Here is a 23,456-nt window from a genome sequence, read left to right as displayed (position 1 = left end):
CTCTTGCTTCTCCACCCTTTCAGATCTAGGTTCAAATGTTCCTTGGAGCTCTGGGAATCTAGGTCCAATGTTTTTGGGGCTGAGCTGATGGATGCCTTCTCAATGGTTAAAATTACCAAGTGATCTGAATGCTATTGATACAAAAGATATCCCTGTAGTTAGACTACCTTGATTCTAAATTTGAGGCCAAAGAAGGAATACTTTGCCAATTAGTTTTTATACCACAAAAAGGGAGTGGGAGACAGTGGAGTTTCTGAAGTATAGAAGCACATTTTTCTAAAAAATCAAGCAATAAAATGTTACTTACATAGTAAGACAAGAGTGAAATAACCACTGAATTTGCTAACCTGAGCCAGCTGCTGCTCCTATAAATTCTCAGAATAAGTTAAAAAAGAAAACTGGGAGCAAAGAAACAAGACGTAGAAAAGGGGTCATTAATTTCATTTTGGGGAGTTCTGAAGCAAAGAGAAACAGAAGTGAGGCAACATTTGAAGTAGTCATGGGATTGAGGGGATCTTCCCCAGATATTTTAATCTACAGATAATTATTAGAATCAATAAAGGAGTTTGGGAAAGGTGCAGAACAGAAAAGTGATACACAATAAGTCTACTATGTCTCCTTATTCCAGTAACAATTTAAAAATAAAATTTTAAAAAAATTTTGTAGTTGTAGATGGACAGCATGCCTTTATTTTATTTATTTTTATGTGGGTTGAACCCAGTACCTCACAAGTACTAGGCAAGAGCTCTGCCACTGAGCTATAACCCCAACCCTTTAAAATGAAATTTTAAAAAATTATTTACAACAGCATCAAAAATATCAAATAGAGGGCTGAGACTGTTGCTCAGTGGCAGAGCATTTGCCTGGCATGTGTCAGGCACTGAGTTCAATCCTCAGCATCACGTATAAATAAATAAAAAATAAAGGTACATCAACAACTAAAAAATATTTTTGAAAAATCAAATAGAAAGGTATATATAAGTATATATAAGTCTTCTGCACTGAAAATCATAAAAATTTATTTAAACAAAGAATACCTTAAAAAATGAAGGTATGTACCATATTCATAGTCTGGAAGACTCAATATTTAAGGGGTTATCAATTCTTACTGAAATAAGCTATAGGTGGCTGGGGTTGTATTTCAGTTGTAGAGTACTTGCCTAGCATGTATGAGGCTCTGGATTCGATCCTCAGCACCACATTAAAAAAAAAAAATTAAAGAAAGGTATTATGTTCATCTACAACTTAAAAAAAAATTAAAGAAAGAAGCTATAGGTGAAGTACTACCCTAAACATTATTTTGGTCATAATTGGGAAAGGTAGGGCTGGAGATGTGGCTCAAGCGGTAGCGCGCTCGCCTGGCATGCGTGCGGCCCGGGTTCGATCCTCAGCACCACATACAAACAAAGATGTTGTGTCCGCCGAAAACTAGAAAATAAATATTAAAATTCTCTCTCTCTCTCTCTCTCTCTTTAAAAAAAAAAAAATAATAATAATAATAATAATAATTGGGAAAGGTAATTCTAAAATCTATGTGGAAATGGCTCAGAACAAGAACAGTCAAAACTAACTTTAAGAACAAGAAGAATAAAGTAGGAAGACTTAATACAAAGCTACAATAATTAAAACTGTGACAGAAGTACTGGTATAAGGATAAAAAAACAGAAAATGGAATAGGATAAGGTCTAGAAAAAGGTCATACATATATAAACAACTGATTGATAACAAAGGTAGCACTGCAGAACAGTGAGAAAAGAAAATTCTTGTCAATAAATGAAACTAGATAAATGAATAAAAATAAAATAAAATAAAAGCTGTCGAGTCAGGCACGGTGGCTCATACCTGTAATTCCAGTGGCTCAGGAGGCTGATGCAGGAGGATTGCACATTCAAAGCCAGCCTCAGCATCTTAGCAAGGCACTTAGCAACTCGGCAAAAACCTATCTCTCAATAAAATATTTAAAAGGGCTGGAGGGCTGGGGTTGTGGCTCAGTAATAGAGCGCTTGTCTAGCATGTACTGGGTTCAATTCTCAGCACCGCATATAAATAAGTAAATAAAATAAAGGTCCATGAACAATAAAACTATTTTTTAAAAAAAGAAAAAAAAAAGTCTGGGGATGTGGCTCAGTTGATAAATGCCCCTGGGTTCAATCCCTGATACCAAAAACAAACAAAAGACAAAGCTGTCCAGAAGAAAATACAGAAAAATATCTATCTCTATTTCTCTATTTCTCTTTCTCTCTCTCTCTCTCATATATATATATATCCCTCTCTCTCTAAGACTTTTAGGTAGGAAAATATTTTTTTCAATGTGACATATAAAGCATTATACACGATGGGAGAAAAATAATGCATTTGAGGGCTGGGGTTGTGGCTCAGTGGTAGAGCATTTGTTTAGCACATATGAGGCACTGGGTTTGATCCATAACACCACATAAAAATAAATACATAAAGGCATTGTGTCCATCTACAACTAAAAATAATATTTTAAAAAAATAATGCATCTGACTACATTAAAATCAAGAACTAGCTGGGTATGATGGTACACACCTATAACCCCAGTGACTTGGGAAGCTTGAGGCAGGAGATCACCAGTTTGAAGCCAGCCTCAGCAACTTAGTTAAACCCTCAACAATTTAACAAAACACTGTTGCAAAATTAAAAAATAGTAAGGGCTGGGAGTATGGTTCAGTGGTTAAGCACCCATAGGTTTAATCCCTAGTACCAAAAATAAAATAAAGAACTAAATGCAAAAGGCACTATAATACCATTTTAACTACACAATTGAACCTAAAAAGAAAAAAAGTAAGGAAACCACTAAGGGCAAAAAAAATAAAGTGAGACCTGGAAAATCAGAGCAGGGATGCAGCATGTTAGCCAACTCAATAGGTGCCCTGTGAAAGGTTGTCATTCCCTATGATTCAGGAGATTATCAGTTTCCAAAAACTCAAAATCTGGACCCAAACATCCACAAGAAAGACACTGATGTTAGAACCATGCAGGTTAAGCAAGGAGTTGGAGCTGAGATCCCTTAAAGGAAAAACCCTAAAAAAACTAGGAAAAAAAAAAAAAAACATAACTCCTAGGCATAGAAATGCAACAAAGAAGCTACTTCAGCTTGTCTTCAGGGTAGGATAAAATATCCCTCTAAGAATTTACAACCACGGGTCTCATGCCCCAGGGGTTCCAACACATACTCACTTCAAGATCACAAGAAGATAAAAGTAACATAAAAAGTTGCCCCAGGTCAGAGATTCCCTAAGGATACCTAGTAGAAGTAAGCACAAATTCTCTATAGTCTTATTCATTGAAAATAAATTCAAAATCAAAGTTTATATATACCTGGAATAATGCATCATGAACAAAATTTAGAAGACTAAATCAACAATATTATTAGACCCTGCGGAGTTTAGATACTAGAACAGAGAATATGAAATGAATTTGAAATACATAAAAAAAGCAAAATATGATCAAAAGTACCAAAAAAGAAAAGGACATTATGAAAATGAGCAAACAGTTTTTAAAAGCTAGAACCTCTAAAAATTAAAAATCATTGAGGCCTGGGCAACTCAGCAAGACCCTGTCTCAAAAATAAAAAGGGCTGAAGATGTAGATCTTTGGTTAAAAAAAAAAAAAAAAAATCCTTAAGGTTAAATCCCCAGTATGGGCGTGGGGGAGAAAAACATGTGTGTGTGTATGTGTGTGTGTGTATGTGTGTATGTGTGTGTGTGTGCATAAAATCACTGAAAATAAAATTAACAGTAAGTTAGATATAGCTAAAATGAGAATCTGAGAACTAGAAAAAGATTTGAAGAAATTAACCTAACTAGAAAACAGGTAAATAAAGAGGAGTCTGAGAAGTAGAAGGCAAAAGAGAATAAAAAATAGGCAATATGTATTTTAAAGTACTACCAAAAGGATATTGAGACAATAGAGGGGAAACTTTAAAGATATAATATCTGAGAATTTCCCAGAAATGACAACAAATTTGAATCCACAAATGAGGGACGCACATACATTGAGCAAAAAAAGTAAAAATAAATCCACATTTGGGTACTTACAGTAATATAAAACCTCAACCAAAAGAGAAAAAAAAAAGAGGGGAAAAAGCATGAGAGTAAGTAAAAGCATTTATGAAAAATCGGAATGATACAAAAGACACCTGAGATTTGCTTCAAATCAAACTATGCTAGTTGGTCAAGAGAAGGGAGAATTTAAGAAAGGAGTAGTGGTAAAAGTAAAAAAGCTGTGACTTGAAAATGCTGACGCTTGTGACAAAAACCGTTTACCTGAAATTTTTCAAAATAAGAAGCCTAAAAAGACCTGGGGCTGGGTGTGGTGTGGACCTGTAATCCTGGCAGTTTAGGAGGCTAAGGCAGGAGGATCACCAATTCAAAACCAGCCTCAGCAACTTATCGAGGCACTTAGCAACTCAGTGAGATCCTGTCTCTAAATAACATATAAAAAAGGCCTGGGAATGTGGCTCAGTGGTTCAGCATCCCTGGGTTCAATCCTCAGTAACAAAAAAAAAAAAAAAAAAGACCTAGGGGTGTTGATCTGTGATAGAACACTTGCCTAGAATGTGAGAGGCCCTGAATTCAGTCCCCAGAACTGGGACAGAGGTTGGGGGAAAGCAACAACAGCTTAAAAAGAGAATAAAAAGAAAGAAAATGATCTATGAATGAATGAGTTAGACAGACAGCTATTTGAAACATTAGTAATAAAAATTAGAAGACAATGAGAAAATATAGAGTACTGAGAGAAAACAATGGTTAATCTTAAATCCTGCCCCCAGTTGTATCAGCATTCAAAGGTAAAGACCAGGGCTGGGGATGTGGCTCAAGCGGTAGCGCGCTCGCCTGGCATGTGTGCGGCCCGGGTTCGATCCTCAGCACCACATACAAAGATGTTTGTCTGCCAATAACTAAAAATAAATATTAAAATTCTCTCTAAAAAAAAAAAAAGGTAAAGACCAAAACAAAGCCTGATTCCCTTTCCAAAAGAGAAACTCATGAGCATCATTCAAAAATTCAAGGCAGGAAAGTCATTCTAAGAAACCAGTATCACCCTAATACCAAAACTAGACAAAGACACATCAAAGAAAGAAAACTTCAGACCAATTTCCTTGATGAATATAGATGCAAAAATTCTTAATATTGGCAAACCACATACAAAAATATATTAAAAAGATAGTGCACCATGATCAAGTGGGTTTCCTCCCAGAGATTCAAGGCTGGTTCAACAGACACAAAACAATAAATATAATGTGCCATAGAAACAGACTTAAGGATAAGAATCACATGACTATCTCAGTAGATGAAGAAAAAGCATTTGACAAAATACAGCACCCATTCATGTTTAAAACACCAGAAAAACTAGGGACAGAAGGAACTTCCCCCAACATTATTAAGGATGGATGGATATATATATATATATATATGACAAATATATATATGACATATATATATGACAAACCCAAGGCCAACATTATTCTGACTGGAGAAAAACTGAAAGCATTTTCTCTAAAAACAGGAAGAAGACAAGGATGCCCACTTACACTACTCCTATTCAACAGTCCTTGAAACTCCAATTAGAGCAATCAGGCAAGAGAAGGAAATTAAAGGGATACAAATAGGATAAGAAGAGCTCAAATTATCTGTTTGCCAATGACATGATCCTAAATTTAGAAGACCCCAAAAACTTTACCAGAAGACTTCCAGAGCTCACAAATGAATTCAGCAAAGTAGCAAAATAAAAGATTAACACTCATAAATCAAGCACATTCCAATACTCGAATGATTTAATCTGCTGAAAAAGAAATTAGGAAACTACCCATTCACAGTAGCCTCAAAAAAAATAAAATATTTGGAAGTCAATATAACAAAAAAGAGGTGAAGAACCTCTACAATGAAAACTATAAAACACTAAAGAAAGAAATTGAAGAAGACCTTAGAAGATGGAAAAACCTCCTATGTTCTTGGATAGGCAGAGTTAATATTGTCAAAATGGTCGCATTACCAAAAGCACTATACAGATTGAACACAATTCCCATCAAAACACCCACCACTAAGGTCACCATAACAAATCATTCAAAGAAATAAGATACAGTAGATAAAAGATCAGAATTGTGAAAAAGCAAATTTTTTTCTAATTCTGAGGATGTAAAATAAAGAAGACTATTTCTACAAGGTCAATAAAGAAAAAAGAACTTTTAACACAAAAAGCACCAGTTGTAGAGGAAAAGAATGATCAAAACTACTTCATTAAGGGCTGGGGTTATAACTTAGTTGCAGAGTGCTTGCTTGCCTTGCATGTGTGAGATACTGGGTTAGATCCTTTGTTTATTTACCACATAAACAAAATAACATTAAAAAAAAACAAACCTACTACATTAAGATTTGAGCCTGGTGCAGAGTGCACGTGGAGGCTAAGCCTGAAACACTGAGCAACTCAGTGAGACCCTATCTTTAAATAAAATACAAAAGAGTGCTGGGGATGTGGCTCAGTGGTTGAGTGCCTCTGAGTTCAATCCTTGGTACAACAACAACAAAAAAAAAAACTTTAAACTTCTGGGCTGGGGACGTAGCTCAGTTTTACAGTGTTTGCCTATCATGTGGGAGACCCTGGATTCATTCCCAGTATGACACATAAACAAGGATTCTGAAATTTCTGTTTAAAAGCAGCTGAAGTTAAAGACAGATACGGTTCTCACTGATGCTGTTAATGAAAACTGGAACAATCCCTGCAGAAAGCTATTTAGTAATAGGCGACAAAAATTTAGATGCATATATCCCCTTTTGTAGCAATTTCACTTCTGAGAATTTAATCCTAAAGGCAGATCTGAGCCACAAATTGTAATATGATTCCTGTGCAAGCTTACTCAAAATTTTTAAGTAAATTAAGGTATACCCATATCATGGAATACCAAATACAACTACTTTTAGAAAGAATACACACTGTTGGGGCTGGGGATGTGGCTCAAGCGGTATCGCGCTCGCCTGGCATGCGTGCAGTCCGGGTTTGATCCTCAGCACCACATACAAACAAAGATGTTGTGTCCGCCGAAAACTAAAAAATAAATATTAAAATTCTCTCTCTCTCTCTGTCTCTCTCTCTCTCTCTTTAAAAAAAAAAAAAACTATCTTCAAACTACACTATTCAAAGCAGGTGGAGAGGGGGAAACAAGGTATAGGTCATTGATTAGAGTATTCCATTTATTTGAAAACAGGAAGGAGAGGATATAACATATATAATTGCTAGACACAGCTAACACGCCCAGAAAGGTACCTAGGAAATTGGAAACACTGACTACTCCCAGAAAGAGAAAAATGGAAGTTAATCACCATATACCTTTCTGTACATTTTAACTATACTACATATTTTTTAAAATGTTTGTTTTTTGCAGTACTGATGATTAAACCCAGGGGCACCCCACCACTAAGCCACACACCCAGCCCTTTTTATTCTTATTTATTTTGATAAAGAGTCTCAGTAAGTTTTCCAACCTAGCCTCAAATTTGCAACCCTCCTCTTGAGTAGCTGGAATTACAAGTGTGCGGCACCATGCCTACCTCAACCGCATCTTAGATCAAAAAAAACAAGGAAAAGTTCTTAATAAACTTTTCATTTTGAAATACAATTTCAGACTTAAAGAAAAAGTTGAAAAGATGATTCTGAGATTTGTCATATACCTTCACAAAGTTTCCCCTAATGCTAGTATTTTAGATCACCATGGTACATTTGCCAGACCAAGAAACTAATATTGGTACATTTCTATTCCCTAAATTCCAAACCTTATTCAGAATTACGTAATTTTTATGCTAATACACTTTCTGATTCGATAGCAAATGACATTTATTCATCACATCTCCTTAGTGTCTGTGAGAATTTTTCACAACCTTGACAGTTTTAAGTACTATCCAGTGTTTTGTAACATGTCCCTCAATAGGAGTTTGTTTGATGTTTTTCTCCTGATTAGAGTGGGGCTATGAGTTTTGGGAAAATACCACAAAGGTGACATTCCTTCCTAATCACATCATATCAGCAGGCACCTCATATCAACTTGTCATCATTGCAACATTATCCCTGATTTTTCAAGTAAGGTGGTGTTTAACAGTATCCACTATCTTACCCTTTTCTATATTCTCTCCTTGCATAAGAGTCACCAAACACAGTGGATACTTCAGGGAAGGTGAAGGAGAGAAATTAAGCTCCACTCCTGAAAAGTGGAGTATTCTCCTTATATTATTCAAAATTCTTCAGTAAGGAAAACTAGTCTTTTTTCAACACTTATTTGGCCAATCACTTATAGATAAAATATTTAAATGTGAAATAAAATGACAAGGTATTCAGTAGAAAAAAAATCATTGCTGCACATATAATCCCAGGACTAACATCCAGAATATATGAAGAATGCATATAAACCAATTTTTTAAAAAAAAAAATAAATGACATAAAAGAAAAATGGGCAAAAGAAAAAGCAATACAAAAAAAAAAGAAAATCAATGACCTCTAAACATGAAAAGTCACTAATCTTTGCTAGTAATAAAGGTAATGCAAAATCAAACAACCATATGTCATTCCAAACCATCAGAATAACATGAACATAACTAGCTCACCCAAACATGAGTGATGGGAATAAAACACTGCAACAATTTTTTTAAGAACAATTTAGCACTATCTAAAATTTACGTGCTTTGTCCCAGAAATTTTTTTAAATATTGTTTAGTTATCAATGGACTTTTATTTTATATATTTATATGTGGTGCCTCACACATGCAAGGCAAGCACTCTACCACTGAGCCACAGCCACAGCCCCTGTCCCAGCAATTTTACTCCAAGGGATATACCCCAAAGAATAGCCTTCAACTGACTTGGGTTAATATGTGAAAAGTTTTCAAGAAATACAAGGTCTGAATCACTAGAATTGAATAAATTTCTAAACAATATCTTCCACTCACTCTCTTTCCTAGAGTTAATCTGCCTGAGGAAAAGTATGTGATATTTCTGGTCTCTTCTCAGGAACTTATTGAAGACTTTCCACCTAGCAAAAGCAAAGGAATGCATTCAAACACTTGAGAGACAATACCATGATAAAATTTCTTCCATCTAGATATACTTATTTATTTTAATAAGGTTTCTCAGATTTGCATTTACTCCCACCCCACAAAAAGGAGTAAGATTTACGCAAACCCTGTCTCATTCTAGCAATAAATTCCATCATCCACAGACTTTCTAGAAATACCATGCAACCATCCATCTCAGTAAGAAATGTTTTCCCACTAAAAATTTACTTATAGTGTTTAAAAATTACTTATAAAAATGTATATTACATTTATAGGACTTTCTCTCCATGTATACAAAAATAACCACAGCAGATGGGCGCTGAGGCTCACACATAAAATTCTGGGAGGCTGAGGCAGAAGGATCATGTGGTCGAGGTCAGGCTGGGCAACTTAACAAGACCTTATCTCAAAATAAAAAATAAAAGGGATGGGGACGTAGCTCTGTGGTAGAGCATCCTAGTCTGGCATAAATAAATAACTAACTATGGTAATTGGTTAATCCAAAAGAAAATCTTCAACACATAGAGTCTAATTTTCACAGGAAAATTTTTCATTTGCATATAAACCCTTGTATTAGAGAAGTATGATAGGATGCTCAATAAACTATCTTCAAGGGGCTGGGGCTGTAGCTCAGTGGCAGAATGCTTGCCTAGTATGTATGAGGCACTGGTTCAATCCTCAGCACCACATAAAAAATAAATTAATAAACAAAGACATTGTGTGTCCCTCTACAAGTAGAAAAAAAATTAAAAATAAACTATCTTTAAGCATAGAAATATATTAGAATAAAATTCTATGGGGGGATATTATACACAAACACATAAACTAGGACATGTAAAACAAGTGAAATCTGAATAAGGCTGATGGAGTACATCAATTTATGACTGTAATCTTGAACTATAGTAATACAAGATGTTACCACTGAGGGCTGGGGATGTGGCTCAAGCGGTAGCGCGCCCGCCTGGCATGCGTGCGGCCTGGGTTCAATCCTTAGCACCACATACAAAGATGTTGTGTCCGCTAAAAAATAAATGTTAAAATTCTCTCTCTCTCCTCTCTCTCCCCTCTCTCAAAAAAAAAAAAAAAAAAAGTTACCACTGAGGGAAATGGATGAAAGGTACAGAAGTTCTCTGTATTACTTCTTACATCTGTATGCAAATCTATAATTATCACAAAATTAAACATTTTTTAACTATGTGGAAAGATTTTAAAACTTATTACAAAGCTACAGTAATCAATACAGGGTGATTCTGACAAAACAAGTAACATACAGGTCAATGGACTATAACTGAGAGTCCAGAACAAAACCTATATATATCTAGAGTCAATAGTTTTTTGACAAGAGTACCAAGATCATTCAATAATAGGGAAACAATAGTCTATTCTGCAAATGATTCTGGAACTACTGAATAGCCACATGTGAAAGAAGAAAGTTGGACCTCATATCATGTATTAACTTAAAATGAATCTAAGATCTATATTTAAGAGCTGAACCTAGAAAAGTCTTGAAAATGTACACATAAATCATCTGGACTTTTACATGGTATCCAAAACAATGAGACAGAATTGATAATCCCAAGGGAGTTACAATGAAAATAAGAATTTAACAGGGAAAAGAAACCCACACAAAAATTGCTAAAGATGCCCTTACTCTTGTATTTTTAAATTATTGAAAATGGTTATCAAACTGCTATGGAATATAGATTCCACTCAATACATTTTTTAAAAAAATAATATTATGGGATTTTTTTAGTAACTCTATAATACACAGAAATTCTATCCTTGCAATCATATAAATCCATTTTTTTGAAACATAATATATGTCAATGACATGTCAACCTAAAACCAGCAAGGAAATAATTTTTGAAATACGTATGCACCTGTAGTCCCAGCTACTAGGGAGGCTAAGGCAGGAAGATCAGATCACTTGAGCCCAGGAATTTGCAGTCATACAGGCAACATAATGAGACCACACCTCCAAAAGAAGATAACAAAAAAGTTACTTTGAAGGTGCTTCAAAAGTTTGAAAATCACTGCCCTCTAGCAAAATAAAACACAGGTAAATGAATAAATATGTAAGGAATGTTAATTGTAGCATTATTTGGGAGAGCAAAAGTTTGAAAAATCCTGAATACCCATCAGCAGCAGAATGGGTAAATAAATTGGAATTCTTCTGTAAAAATTACAGAACATATAACTATCAATCAACTCGAGTACATTTATCAACAAAAATGTCAAAAATATTATTAGATTTAAAAAAATAAACACACAGCCCGGGCGCTATGGTGCACACCTGTAATCCCAGCATCTCAGGAGGCTGAGACAGGAGAATTATGAGTTCAAATCCAGCCTCAGCCAACAGCAAGGTGCTAAGCAACTCAGTGAAAATAGTCCTTGGGATGTGGCTCAATGGTCGAGTGCCCGTTCAATCCCCGGTACCAAAAAATTAAAATAAAATAAACAAACAAACATACGAAAGGCATGTTTTGGTTTGTAGTAACAGAGAATGAACCCAGTAGAACTCTACCACTAAGCTACACACCAAGCCCTTTTTTGTTGTTGTTTATTTTTTAGTTTTAAAAAAGGGTCTCACTAACTTGCCAAAACTGGTGTCAAACTTGCATTTCTCCTGCTTCAGCCTCCCCAGGGCTTACAGTCCTGTACCATCAAAATTTTTAAATCATTTAATCTTGAAAACAAGACTTTGTGAGTAGAAAGGTGTGTGTGTGTGTGTGTTTTCACACAGTGAAAGTAGAAACATGCAAGGGAGATAACATTAATTTCACCATACTAGTTACCTCTGGAGAGAAAGCAAGGTGAACAGAATTAGAAAGGGGTAACATGAGGACTTAGATTAGTATCTGTAATATTTTATTACTCACATCAATGTGAAGGAAATAAGCAAAGCTAGGTGGCAGATACACAGATGTTCATTTATTATTCTTTGCATCTCTTCCATATGCTTGAAATATTAAATATTAAACAGAAGTAAAAGTGGGGCTGTGGTTGTGGCTCAGCAGTAGAGAGAGCTCACCTACACGTGCAAGGTGCTGGGTTTGATCCTCAGCACCACATAAAAAAAAAAGGATAAATAAGGGCTGGGGTTGTGGCTCGGTGGTAGAGCGCTAGCCTAGCACATGTGAGGCACTGGGTTCGATCCTCAGCACCACGTAAAAATGAAATAAGATATTGTGTGTCCACCTACAACTAAAAAATAAATACTTTTAAAAAAGGATAAATAAAATAAAGGTATTGTGTCCAACTACAACTAAAAAATATTAAAAAAAAAAAAAAAGAGGACAAAGTAAGCTCAGCCTCCCCAGGGCTTACAGTGGCTGAACCAACACCAAATATCTTTAAAGCAATCCATTATTTTCTGTCAGTGTTGTTCAGTGTTTCTCAACCAGTGGTCCAAATACTGTTCTAACTGGAAGACAGTAATGGCATCTATTAAAAGAGAGAGACATTCCAGGCACAATAGTACATGTCTGTAATCCTAGCAACTTGGGAAGCTAAGACAATAGGATCACAAGTTCAAGACCAGCTTCAGCAACTTAGCAAGACCCTGTCTAAAAATAAGAAGAACCGGGATGTACCTCAGTGGATTTGATCCCTGGGGGGGGGGACACGACATGACACAATGACATTAATCTAATTCTGAAAATCAGCATCATAATCTATCACCTTTGCCAAGCCTTCTAATCAAAATCTTTCTATGGTTTTGTAAAACCTAGTTCAAAAACCAATGTTAAAAAGAGAAAATTAAATGAAACTTATAACCATTCTGGCCTTTTCACTCAGAGAAAAAAACTATCCATACAAGAAATGTTCATAAATGACTTAAAACCACTATCATTTTGTCATTTAAAATCAAAACACAAAAAAAAAAGATTCTAAAAACTAATTTTTAAAGCATAAATGAATACCAAATATCAGGACAGGAAAACTATCTATATAATAGTATAAAGAGTCAAATTCAATTTTCATTTTCAATATATATTTATCCTATAATCCCAGAGGCTCCAGAGGCTGAGGCTGGAGGATCGCAAGTTTAAAACCAGCCTCAGCAAAAGTGAGGCACTAAGTAACTCAGTGAGACCCTGTTTCTAAATAAAATACAAAATAGGGCTAGGAATACGGCTCAGTGGTCGAGTGCCTCTGAATTCAATCTCTGTGGTACCAAAAAAAAAAAAAAAAAATTTTGTAAGGATGTAATCAAACAATGATCAAATGATTTTTAAAAAGCAGTTAAAGAGATCTGACACAAATAAATTGAGAAGAAAAAAAATCAAGAGAAATACAAGAAAGCAAACCCAAGAAGGAAAAATTACAAAAAGTCAGGTTAATAATAAAGGATCAGGGGCTGAGGCTCAGTGGTAGAGTGCTTGCCTAGAACACATAAGACACTGGGTTCCATCCTTAGTACCACATAAAAATAAACAAATAGGCATGCTATCCATTTACACTACAATTTTTTTATTTATTTTTAATTTTTTTAGTTGTAGATGGACACAATACCTTTATTTGTTTATTTTATGTGGTGCCAGGGATCGAACTCAGTGCCTCACACACGCTAGGCAAGTGCTCTGCCCCCTGAGCCACAACTCCAGCCCCCTGAAAAAATTTTTTTTAATATTTATTTTTTTAGTTGTAGATGGACATAACACAATACCTTTATTTTTATGTGGTGCTGAGGATCAAACCCGGGGCCCCACCCGTGCTAGGCGAGCGCTCTCAGGCTGAGCCACAATCTCAGCCCCTCAAAAAAAATTTTTAATAATAATAATAAAGGATCAGTTTGGAAGCTAAGAGATAAAAAAAAAAAAAAGGGAAAATGGAAAGAAGAAAGTAATAGTAAAATAGTATATAGTCTATAGAAGGAAATCATTTTTGCCAAAATCCATTTGGGAAATCCCATAAAATGGTAGAGTATTATTTAAGTGAAAGACAAGTTACATAATAGGTTAGTGGCAGCTGGGTGTGATGGTACATTCCAGTAATCTCTGTGACTCAAAATAAAATAAAAAACAAAAACGGCTGGGGAAGTACTCAATGGTAAAGCACCCATGGGGTACCCCCCCCCAAAAAAAATTGATTAATGGCTGATAAATTTTCAGACAAAATTATTTTAAAACGTACAACTACAGGGGCTGGGGTTGTGTGGTTCAGGGATAGAGCACTCGCCTAGCCAGTGCAAGGCGCTGGATTCCGGCATGATGGCACAAGTCTGTAATCCCAGCAAATTAGGAGACTGAGGCAAGAGATTCACAAATTCAAAGCCAGCCTTAGCAGTTTACTGAGGCCCTCAGCAACTTGGCGAGACCCCATCTCAAAATAAAAAATAAAAAGGGCCTGGGATGGGGCGCTGGCATTATGGCTCAGTATTGGAGCATTTGCCTAGCATGTGTGAGGCCCTCAGTTCAATTCTCAGCACCACATATAAATAAATAAAATAAAAGTCTGTGGACAACTAAAAAAATATTTAAAAAAAAAAAGAGGCTGGAGATACAGTCTGGCACCTGGATTCAATCCCTTGTACCAAAAAAAAAAAAAAAAGTGCAACTATGGTTTTTCATTTCAGTTTGGGAAACAGGATTGTGTTAAAAAGAAAAAACAATGTAAAATTTCTATTCGATCACAGCACTAGGTGCCTACTTTGACATTTAATTCTCAAGATAAAGACAACCTACATATGTATTTAATCACTTAGTCATATTTAGTAAAAATCTGTTTTGTTCATAATCATACTCTACTTCTCCATTCACACACACTTTTTTTTTGGGGGGGGGTGGGGGGTTGGCAATGCTGAGGATTGAACTCAGGACCTCACACATGCCAGGCAAATGCTCTATCACTAAGCCACATCCACAGTCCTTTATATTTATTTGTACGTACTCTGCTACATTGTGGCAAATAAAAAGTATTTGCCTATCTTGGAAACCTTTCACATAGGTAAAATTTGTGATAATTTGTTATAGTAGCCAGAGCTGAGTAATCCTAGTGAGCTATCTTCCTCCATGTGTCAGGAACTATTTTATAATAAGTAACAGAATATCAACTTGTCAGGAACTATTTTATTATAAGTAACAGAATATCAACTTGAACAGGAAAAAATATGGACTGTGGTACCTCACAAACCTAAGGAGTACATCTTTAAGCAAAGCTTGATCCAGAGATTCAGAAAGTCATCAAGTTTCTAGCTCCATTTTCTCTGCCATCCTACCTCTTCTTGAAGTGCTCTGATCACAGGGAGATTCCTCTTTGAACAGCAATACTACCTATAATAATTCCAGACCTTTCAGCATCAACACACAAAAAAAGATGATGAATTTTCTGCTTCATAAATACAGGCAGCAAGAAGTCCCCAGCAAAAGTCCTGAGATTCTCTCTGATTGATTCAGCTTAATTAACAGGTCTATCTCAAAACAATCACTACAGGCAGAAATTGGAATGCCTTGATGGTTCACTTTAGGCAAGGATGCACTATGAAGTTGAAGGTAGTCTCACCCTCTGCCACTGTACCCCTCACAAGTTTTGCTCCAATCATGTCCACTGATGTTTCAGTTCTCTAAATGTTATGGGATGAACTGTGTCTCCCCAAAAGATATCTTGAAGTCCTAGCCCTGGGTACCTGTGAATAGGACCTTTTTTATTAACTGGGGATTTTGGCAGATACAATCAGGTTAGTATTAGGTCATACATGTACGTCATTATGACCGGTGACCTAAAAGAAAAGACCCATAGGGAGAGTGCCATGTGAAATTGAATGAATGGTGGCAGAGACTAAAGTTCATCTACAAGCCAACAAATGTCAAGGAGAAGCTAAGAGAAGCTAAGAGAAAGGCATGGAACAGATTCTCCCTTAGAGTCTTTACAGACAACAGAGCCCTACATTTACCTTAATTTCAGGCATGTAGTTTCCAGAATTGAGAAAAGCAATTTCTGTTGTTATAAGCCATCAGTACCCTTGTTATAACAATCCTAGGAAATTAATATACTAGACCTTTGTCTTCACATAAACTCTTTATTCCTTCTGGAATGCCTTTCTCCCTCAGAGTCTATTCATAGTCAACCTCTGAGATCTACCCAGAAGTCCTCTCTTCTGTGATACCTTCCAACAAAGCCCCCAAGACTTTTCATCACATACATACTAGTCTAGCACCACTTATTACCTGTATTTTTATCATGAAATTCTAATTGCCTATGCACATATATTCCTTTCAGAATTATCAGCTCTCTGAGGGGAGAACAAGACCTAATTTTTACTCACCTTCATATCCTCAAGGCTGGGTCTAGTACCTAACACTTAATAATCATTTAGAAGACATTTATGAATTGAACAGGTTGATGACTCACAGCAAAAGAGGTTAATGGCTATAATTGGGAGAACTGCCTATTCTAGATTATAGAGAACTGAAGATGGGGTTTGGAATGTAGAACCTAGGACAGAGAAAAAAAAAGAATGCAGGGATGGTGAGAACAGAGAATGTTGAATTTAGCAAAGAGGCAGAAAAACTACAAAGTTAAAGGATTTGGTTAGGGCAAATGGGATGTGTGTAATGGAGTGGGAATCTTCTGCTAAGATTCATTTTATGGTAATAAGAGAATTTTTTTTTAGTTATAGTTGGACACAATATCTTTAATTTATTTATTCATTTTTTATGTGGTGCTGAGGATCGAATCCAGGGCCTCACCTGTGCTAAACAAGTGCTCTACCACTGAGCCACAACCCCAGCCCTAAGAGGAGTTTTTAAAAGAAAGGTTTCTACTGGGCATAGTGGCACACTCTTGTGATCCCAGTGACTCAGGAGGCTGAGGGAGGAGGATCACAAGTTCACAGCCTGGGCAATTTAGCAAGACCCTGTCTCAAAATAAAAATTAAGGGCTGGGGTGGTTCAGTAGCAGAGCACTCACCTAGCACATGTGAAGCATTGGGTTGGCTCCTCAAAACATAAAAATAAATAAACAAAATAAAGGGATTGTGTCCATCTAGAACTAAAAAAAGAATAAAAAATAAAATAAAAAGTGCTGGGGATGCAGCTCAGTAGTAAAGTACCCCTGGGTTCAATCCCCTGTACCACCAGAACAACAACAAAAAAAGGAAAAAAGTTTCTGAGCAAAATAGTGACTTTTTTTAATATTTATTTTTTTAGTTTTTTAGGTGGACACAATATCTTTATTTTATTTTTATGTGGTGCTGAGGATTGAACCCAATGCCTCACGCATGCCAGGCGAGTGCGCTACCACTTGAGCCACATCCTCAGCCTCAAAATAGTGACACTTTTGGGGGGAGATTTACATGACAAAGTGTGGAATGGAATCTACATGTATAAGAAACCAGGTAGATTGCAACTGAGGCAGGTCAGCAAAGGCGTAAAAGTCCAGGTAAACTAGGCAGCAAGAGGAATGGAAAGGAGGAAACTTACAAGAGTTTCAATAGAATAAACAGGTAGAAAGAGCCAAGGCTTGCTCATAACTTTGAGCTTTGGTTAGCTAAAATAGGATTTGCCACTGAAATACAAGAGTGCAAAGGAAGAGACTATTATTTCCAATGAGGTTAAGAAACCTCACATGAGACATGGTTCAATATGAATTGACAGCAAAAATCCCAAGAAAGATGCCAAGGCAAGCAATAGAAGACAAGACAGAGAAGTTCAGGAGAAATATGATGATGAAACTCATATACAGCAGTTATATGGGTACAGATGACTTTTTAAAGGGTCATAAGAAATATGCTGTAGAATTTCATTCCTTCATTGAACAAACATTTATTAAGCACCTGTAGTCTAAACACTACTCCAAGCTCTGAAAAGATAACACTGAACAAAATGGTTAAAAATCCCTGACCTCTCGGAATTTAAGAGTCTCCTGGGAGAAATAGGCAACACTTAGTAACCACAATAAGGGAAAATTTTTACCTTTTTCTTCAAATTTCACTTCCAAAATTTTCATTTCACTAGTTAGAAAGGTACTTATACCCTCAGACCAGCAGCAAACAGATTTAAACAAATTAAGATATTTTTTGTGCTATCTTTCCTAATGTAAAAAATCTATTTTCCTTTCTTTGTTTTTCAGACTGTTAGAATTAGGTCAACCCTTCCAAAGAACACTCATAAAGGGTGACTGGATTCAGGAAAAAAATGAAAGGCCAAATGGTACAGCATGGACAACAGGTTTGGGAATTAGATAAGATCTAAGTTCAAATTCCAATTTTGCACAAGTTGTTTGTCCTTGGGCAAGTTCTTCACTATCTTCAAGCTTCTGGCTAGGAGTGAAGCTCAGTGGTAGGATATTTGCCTAGCAATGCACAAAGCCATGGATTCTATCCTCAACACCAAAAAATAATAATAATACAACCTTCAGTTTACTTATCAATGAAATGGGAATCACTTCACTCTAATGATTAGAGGAGGTAAATTAAAAAATTAAAAAATTAAAAAAAAAAACACTTGGCATAATGCCTGGGGAAAAATGAGAAATGCTAGCTAGAGAAATGATAGAAGCTGCTACTATGATCAGCACTACTACTATTACTGCATGTGAAGATTACAAAATGGATGCCCAATAAATGCTTCCTTTTTCTTCTACAGAAGGTATGTCTTAACAGCATGGGTACTGAAAAGGTCCTAATTCACTAGATTTATTCTCTCCCATCCTTACAAAACTTTTACATAGCAGGAACTTTTTAAAAAATTAAATGCATATTAATTTCATTTAATTTTCATTAATCTTATTAATGTACTTAATTAATGCCTTTACTTTTAACGTAACAGAGTGTACTTATCATCTACCGGAAATTTTTTTTTACTTGTAGATGGACTCAATACCTTTATTTTGTTTATTTAGTTTTTTTAAATATGGTACTGGGGAATCGAACCCAGTGCCTTAAGCATGCTAGGCAAGCACTCTACCACTGAGCCACAACCCCAACCCCCACAGGAAATTTTTGATGGTGATACCACAAGTAGAAAAAAATGGCCACTAATTTATGAAGACTCACATAAAAATGAAAGTGGTTACTGCCTTAGAAATCACTCATCAAAGATTCTATATTTATTTTTATGAAATTAACATTATTAACCTTGTCCTCTATAATATTCTTTTTTCTTTTTTGTGGACTGGAGATTGAACCCAGGGGCACTTTACCACTGAGTACCTCCCCACTCTTTTTTATTTCTTTAATTTTGATACAGGGTCTCACTAAGTTGCTGACAGACTAGCCTTGAATTTGTGCCATAGCTTTAGCCTACCAAGCCCCTGGGATTACAGGCATGTGCCACCATTAATTACCCAGGTGTAATTAATCATTTCCATATTTTTCTTTTTTCCTTTTTTTTTAATTTATTTATCTATTTTTTTATACCTTTATTTATTTATTTTTATGTAGCGCTGAGGATCGAACCCAGGGCCTTGCACATAGCTTGGCAAGCGCTCTACAGCTGAGCCACAACTCCAGCCCCCATAGCATCTTTCATTTGGGAAAAAAAATTAAGAGACTGATCACAATCATACAATAATTCAAATTTTATACAACATACTCAAGACTTTGAGGATTAAATGGTACTGTGTATATAAAAATTGATGGCCAAGGTGCTGGCACACACTATATGCTCACTGATAATTTTAGTGAAATCTAATCGTTTTATTATCCTACATTCCTTTCAGTTGATGAAAAAAACTTACAACAGCAATAACATCAGAGTATTTACAAAATAAAAAGCTTAAAGAACACACCCTGACTTGATGCTATTCTAAACCAGAAAGGTATTATTTAAAATCTTTTAGTTTAATAACAAAAAGATTTGTAAGTTAAATCAAGACAGATATCATTCTAATCCAAACCAACATTTAATTCTTCTCCCCCAAAAAATCTTAATCCCAAAGTTTTTATAAAAGACTAAAAACATAACTTCCTCCTACTTTCATCTTTAAAAAATGCAAATTCCAGAAGGCATTTAATACAATGGTATCATCAGGATCAGTCATAATTGTTTGCCCACAAAAGAGCACTGACATCATCAGTTAGTATCTGCTCAGAGTATCCTCAACAGCTAGAAGAGCCCCTTGACTTACATGTGATACCATATGAGAGTGTCAAGAATGTCTGTTCCAGAAGGTGCGCAATGTCGCACACCTATAATCCCAGCAGTAGGGGAGGCTGAGGCAGAAGGACTGTGAGTTCAAAGCCAGTCTCAGCAAAAGCAAGGTGCTAAGTAACTCAGCGAGGCCCTGTCTCTAAATAAAACACAAAATAGAGCTGGGGATGTGGTTCAATGGTCAAGTGCCCAGGAGTTCAATCCCTAGTACTAAAAAAAAAAAAAAAAAAAAGAGTGTCTGTTCCCCATTATAAGAGGCTCTTCTCTAATCCTCTGGTCTGTCCATGTAGACACTAGACAAGTCTAACTCCCTGATATTATCCCGCATAAGTAGATGACTCCAACACTTAACGTGTGCCATGTACATACCTGGGACCACCCCCAAAACTCAGTATGTACAAATTCAACTTAGATTAGCTTTTCCTGGGTCCCAAGGTCTGTTAATAATATCACTGAATCACTCAAGGTAGAATCTAGTTTTTTTCCCTCACTATAATCCGCCTCCTTCCCAAGAGCAAACCAGTTTCAAAGAAAGACCTGTTCATTTTACCTCTGCAACACCACACAGCATCTAGCCCTGCCTCTATTCAGACTGCCTACCTCAGACTCTCATTACTGATGCCCTGACTCATGCTAACAAACCCCACTTAGAAACCCATTTGGACCCTCATGCCCAGTAAGTCCATCTACTCTTAAAATTACAGATACACTGACTTTGCTACAAATGCCCCTTCTTACTCTGGGGGTCCCACTGCCCACTACAGTGGCCCATATTTTCAGAACATTAAGGACCTTCATTGGACTCAATCAACCATTCACTTGATCTTGGAAGTTCCTCAAATTCAGAATGCTCTGGCCTCACCTATTCCTGCTATTCCTGCTCTAACTATAATCTAATAGCCTTAACATCATGAAAATAAGAGTGAACTATGCCATCACACTGTTCTTGGGTTAAAGGTCAAAATTCTCAATCTGACCAACAGGTCTCCACTATACTTGGACCACCAGTCTGTGCAGTCTTGTCATGCTCCCCTCTGCTCTCTCTGCTCCAGTCATCTTGCCACCTTGCCATGATCCCACTCATCCCCAAGTCTCTGGACATGATGGCCTCTAAGCACCCCACCCTTCAGGTAGTAGGACCATCTTACTCTTCAGATCTCAACTCATTTACCCAGTGACTAACCTCACCCCATTCCAAACTAAGTCAAGTCCTCTGTCCCCTGCTCTTTACCTCCACAGCCTTAAAAAAAATTACTATAGATTGTTGGATTTTTTTATTCCCAAACTGGAAGGAAGGTAAGCTCCATAAGAACAGAACTTTGTCTTGTTTACCACTATATCTCACAACTGAAAAAGAGGAGTCAACAAGCACAGTGGCACATGCCTATAACCCCAGCTATTCTGATGACTGAGGGAAGATGATCAGAAAAATTCAAGGCCAGTTTTGATGACTTAGTGAGAATCTGTCCCAAAATAAAAAACAAAAAGGGCTGGGAATGTACTTCAGTTGTACAATCCCCAGTATAAGAAAGAAAGAAAGGGAGAGAAAGAACTATCAAACCTGAGGAACTCTCAACAAATATATGAAGATTAACAATTCATAAATCAGAACATCCTAAATATGTTACAAGACTAGCCCACTATACACTGGTCCTGAAGACACTTGGTTTCTCCACATATAAAACTAAAGAGTTCATCTGTTCAATGTTCTCAAGAGTTCCCTAGAAGATCTATAATTTTATTATTCCAAAGTTCTCCCTCACAACTCTGTTCTACAGAGGCACCAGCAAATCTTGCCTCCAGAACTCATCTTCATCCTTCCTTCAATCTGAGATTTTTTTTCCCCCAGTTCCCATTTCCAAATCCTACTTAGCCTCAAATGCTCAAATCCAATGTTACCTCCTCTTCCAAGTCTTTCTTCCTTGCAGGCCCCAGCTACTCACAAACCCTCCAACTCTGAATTTTCACAGGTTCTCCAGTGCCTCATTCAGGTCTCAGATCAAATGGCACTTCAAATGACTGGCTGGTTATAATTCTCTATCAGATCAACCTGTTTTTATTTTGGTAACTATAGTCATTACTAGCTAGAATTATATTGTCATTTCTTTCACTTATTTCTTAACTGCTTGTCACCCACACAAGAATAGAGGATCCCTGAAAGCAGGACCCTATCTGTCTTGTTCACCACATTCCACCACTCCCTAAAGTCAGATGCAGGAGGTATTCAGAAAATATCTGCCTAAATCTTGAATGACTCTGTGTTTCTTGTGACTAGAGTTTTGTGTACATATCTTCCTCTTGCTATATTCCAAACTCCTGTGGACTAGGCCAAAGTCTGGCTAATCTATGTGTAGTATCCAGAAATCCTTGCACAACTGAAGCAAATAATACACAACTGCTAATCAATTAATGAGTGATCTGTCCAAAGGATACTGCCCCAAACCAAGCCAACTCAGAACTCCATATGTACAGATACCAGGGCAAACAGGAAGGGCTTTCCAATTCCTCTCCAGGACAGAACCTGCTCTGTATTTCACTAGCCAGTGAGCTTCTAAAGGCTAGCTTTCTCACTTTCCTTTAGCCAACAACCACCTGGTGTTCTATCCCTAAAATCTCTCACGCCTACCCTTTCCTTTATATCTCCACCAAAAAAAATCACTTCCAGGGCCCTGCTTCTTCAGAACATCCCAGACCTTCTACATTTGGGAAACTCATTAGGATCTAGGGCAAAGGGGGATATTAAAATGAAATGTTTGGTAAGAACTGGCTCCCTCACCTTTTTCTTGAAACCTCCTTTATCCGAAATAGGCCCAGTTTCTGAAACTGGCTTTGACAGTTTTTAGAATCCAAAGCATTCTTCTAATTTAGCACCCAAATACCTTTGGGATACCCTCACTCCTGCCTCGCACCTTTTCACCTTCTGCCACAGGAAACCCCCAAGCCAGAGATGGTGATCTCCCCAGAAGCAAACGGCCATCAAATAGAGTGGGGCAACCCTTCCCTCCCCACTTTCTGTCCTGCATTCGCTTCTAAGTCAGAACTGTCTCAAGCACCCCTCACCCCAGCCTCCCCCTGGCGCGACCCTCCAACACCACCCCCACTCACCTGAAGCGGCCCCCGCAGTGCTGGCATTGCTCGCCCACCCAGCCGGCGGGACAGACGCACTGGCCAGTGCCAGGGTTGCAGCGGCCGCCGTTGACACAGGGCCGGTCACATTCCTTGGCCTCTGCTGCGGCTGAGCCCGACACTGCCGCGGCCGCCGCTGCGGCCTCGGCCTCCCAGGGCAGCAGTAGCG

The 23,456-nt window shown here is 37.0% G+C and overlaps 1 protein-coding gene across 1 annotated transcript in view; it reads right to left on the bottom strand.

Moving 5' to 3' along the window:
• The window catches only part of Atrn (attractin), a gene marked incomplete at its 5' end in the record, with an annotated part of 149,165 nt that extends 125,711 nt beyond the window's left edge, over window positions 1-23,454 (bottom strand). Inside the window, one exon of the mRNA XM_015488038.1 lies at window positions 23,267-23,454. Coding sequence (XP_015343524.1) covers window positions 23,267-23,454 — 188 coding nt within the window. The remainder of the gene's footprint in view (window positions 1-23,266) is intronic.
• Between the last annotated feature and the right edge of the window lie 2 nt (window positions 23,455-23,456).

This window comes from Marmota marmota, unplaced genomic scaffold (assembly GCF_001458135.2).
Source record: "Marmota marmota marmota unplaced genomic scaffold, marMar, whole genome shotgun sequence".
Taxonomy (NCBI): Eukaryota; Metazoa; Chordata; class Mammalia; order Rodentia; family Sciuridae; genus Marmota; species Marmota marmota.
This window is presented reverse-complemented; position numbering and strand designations above follow the sequence as displayed.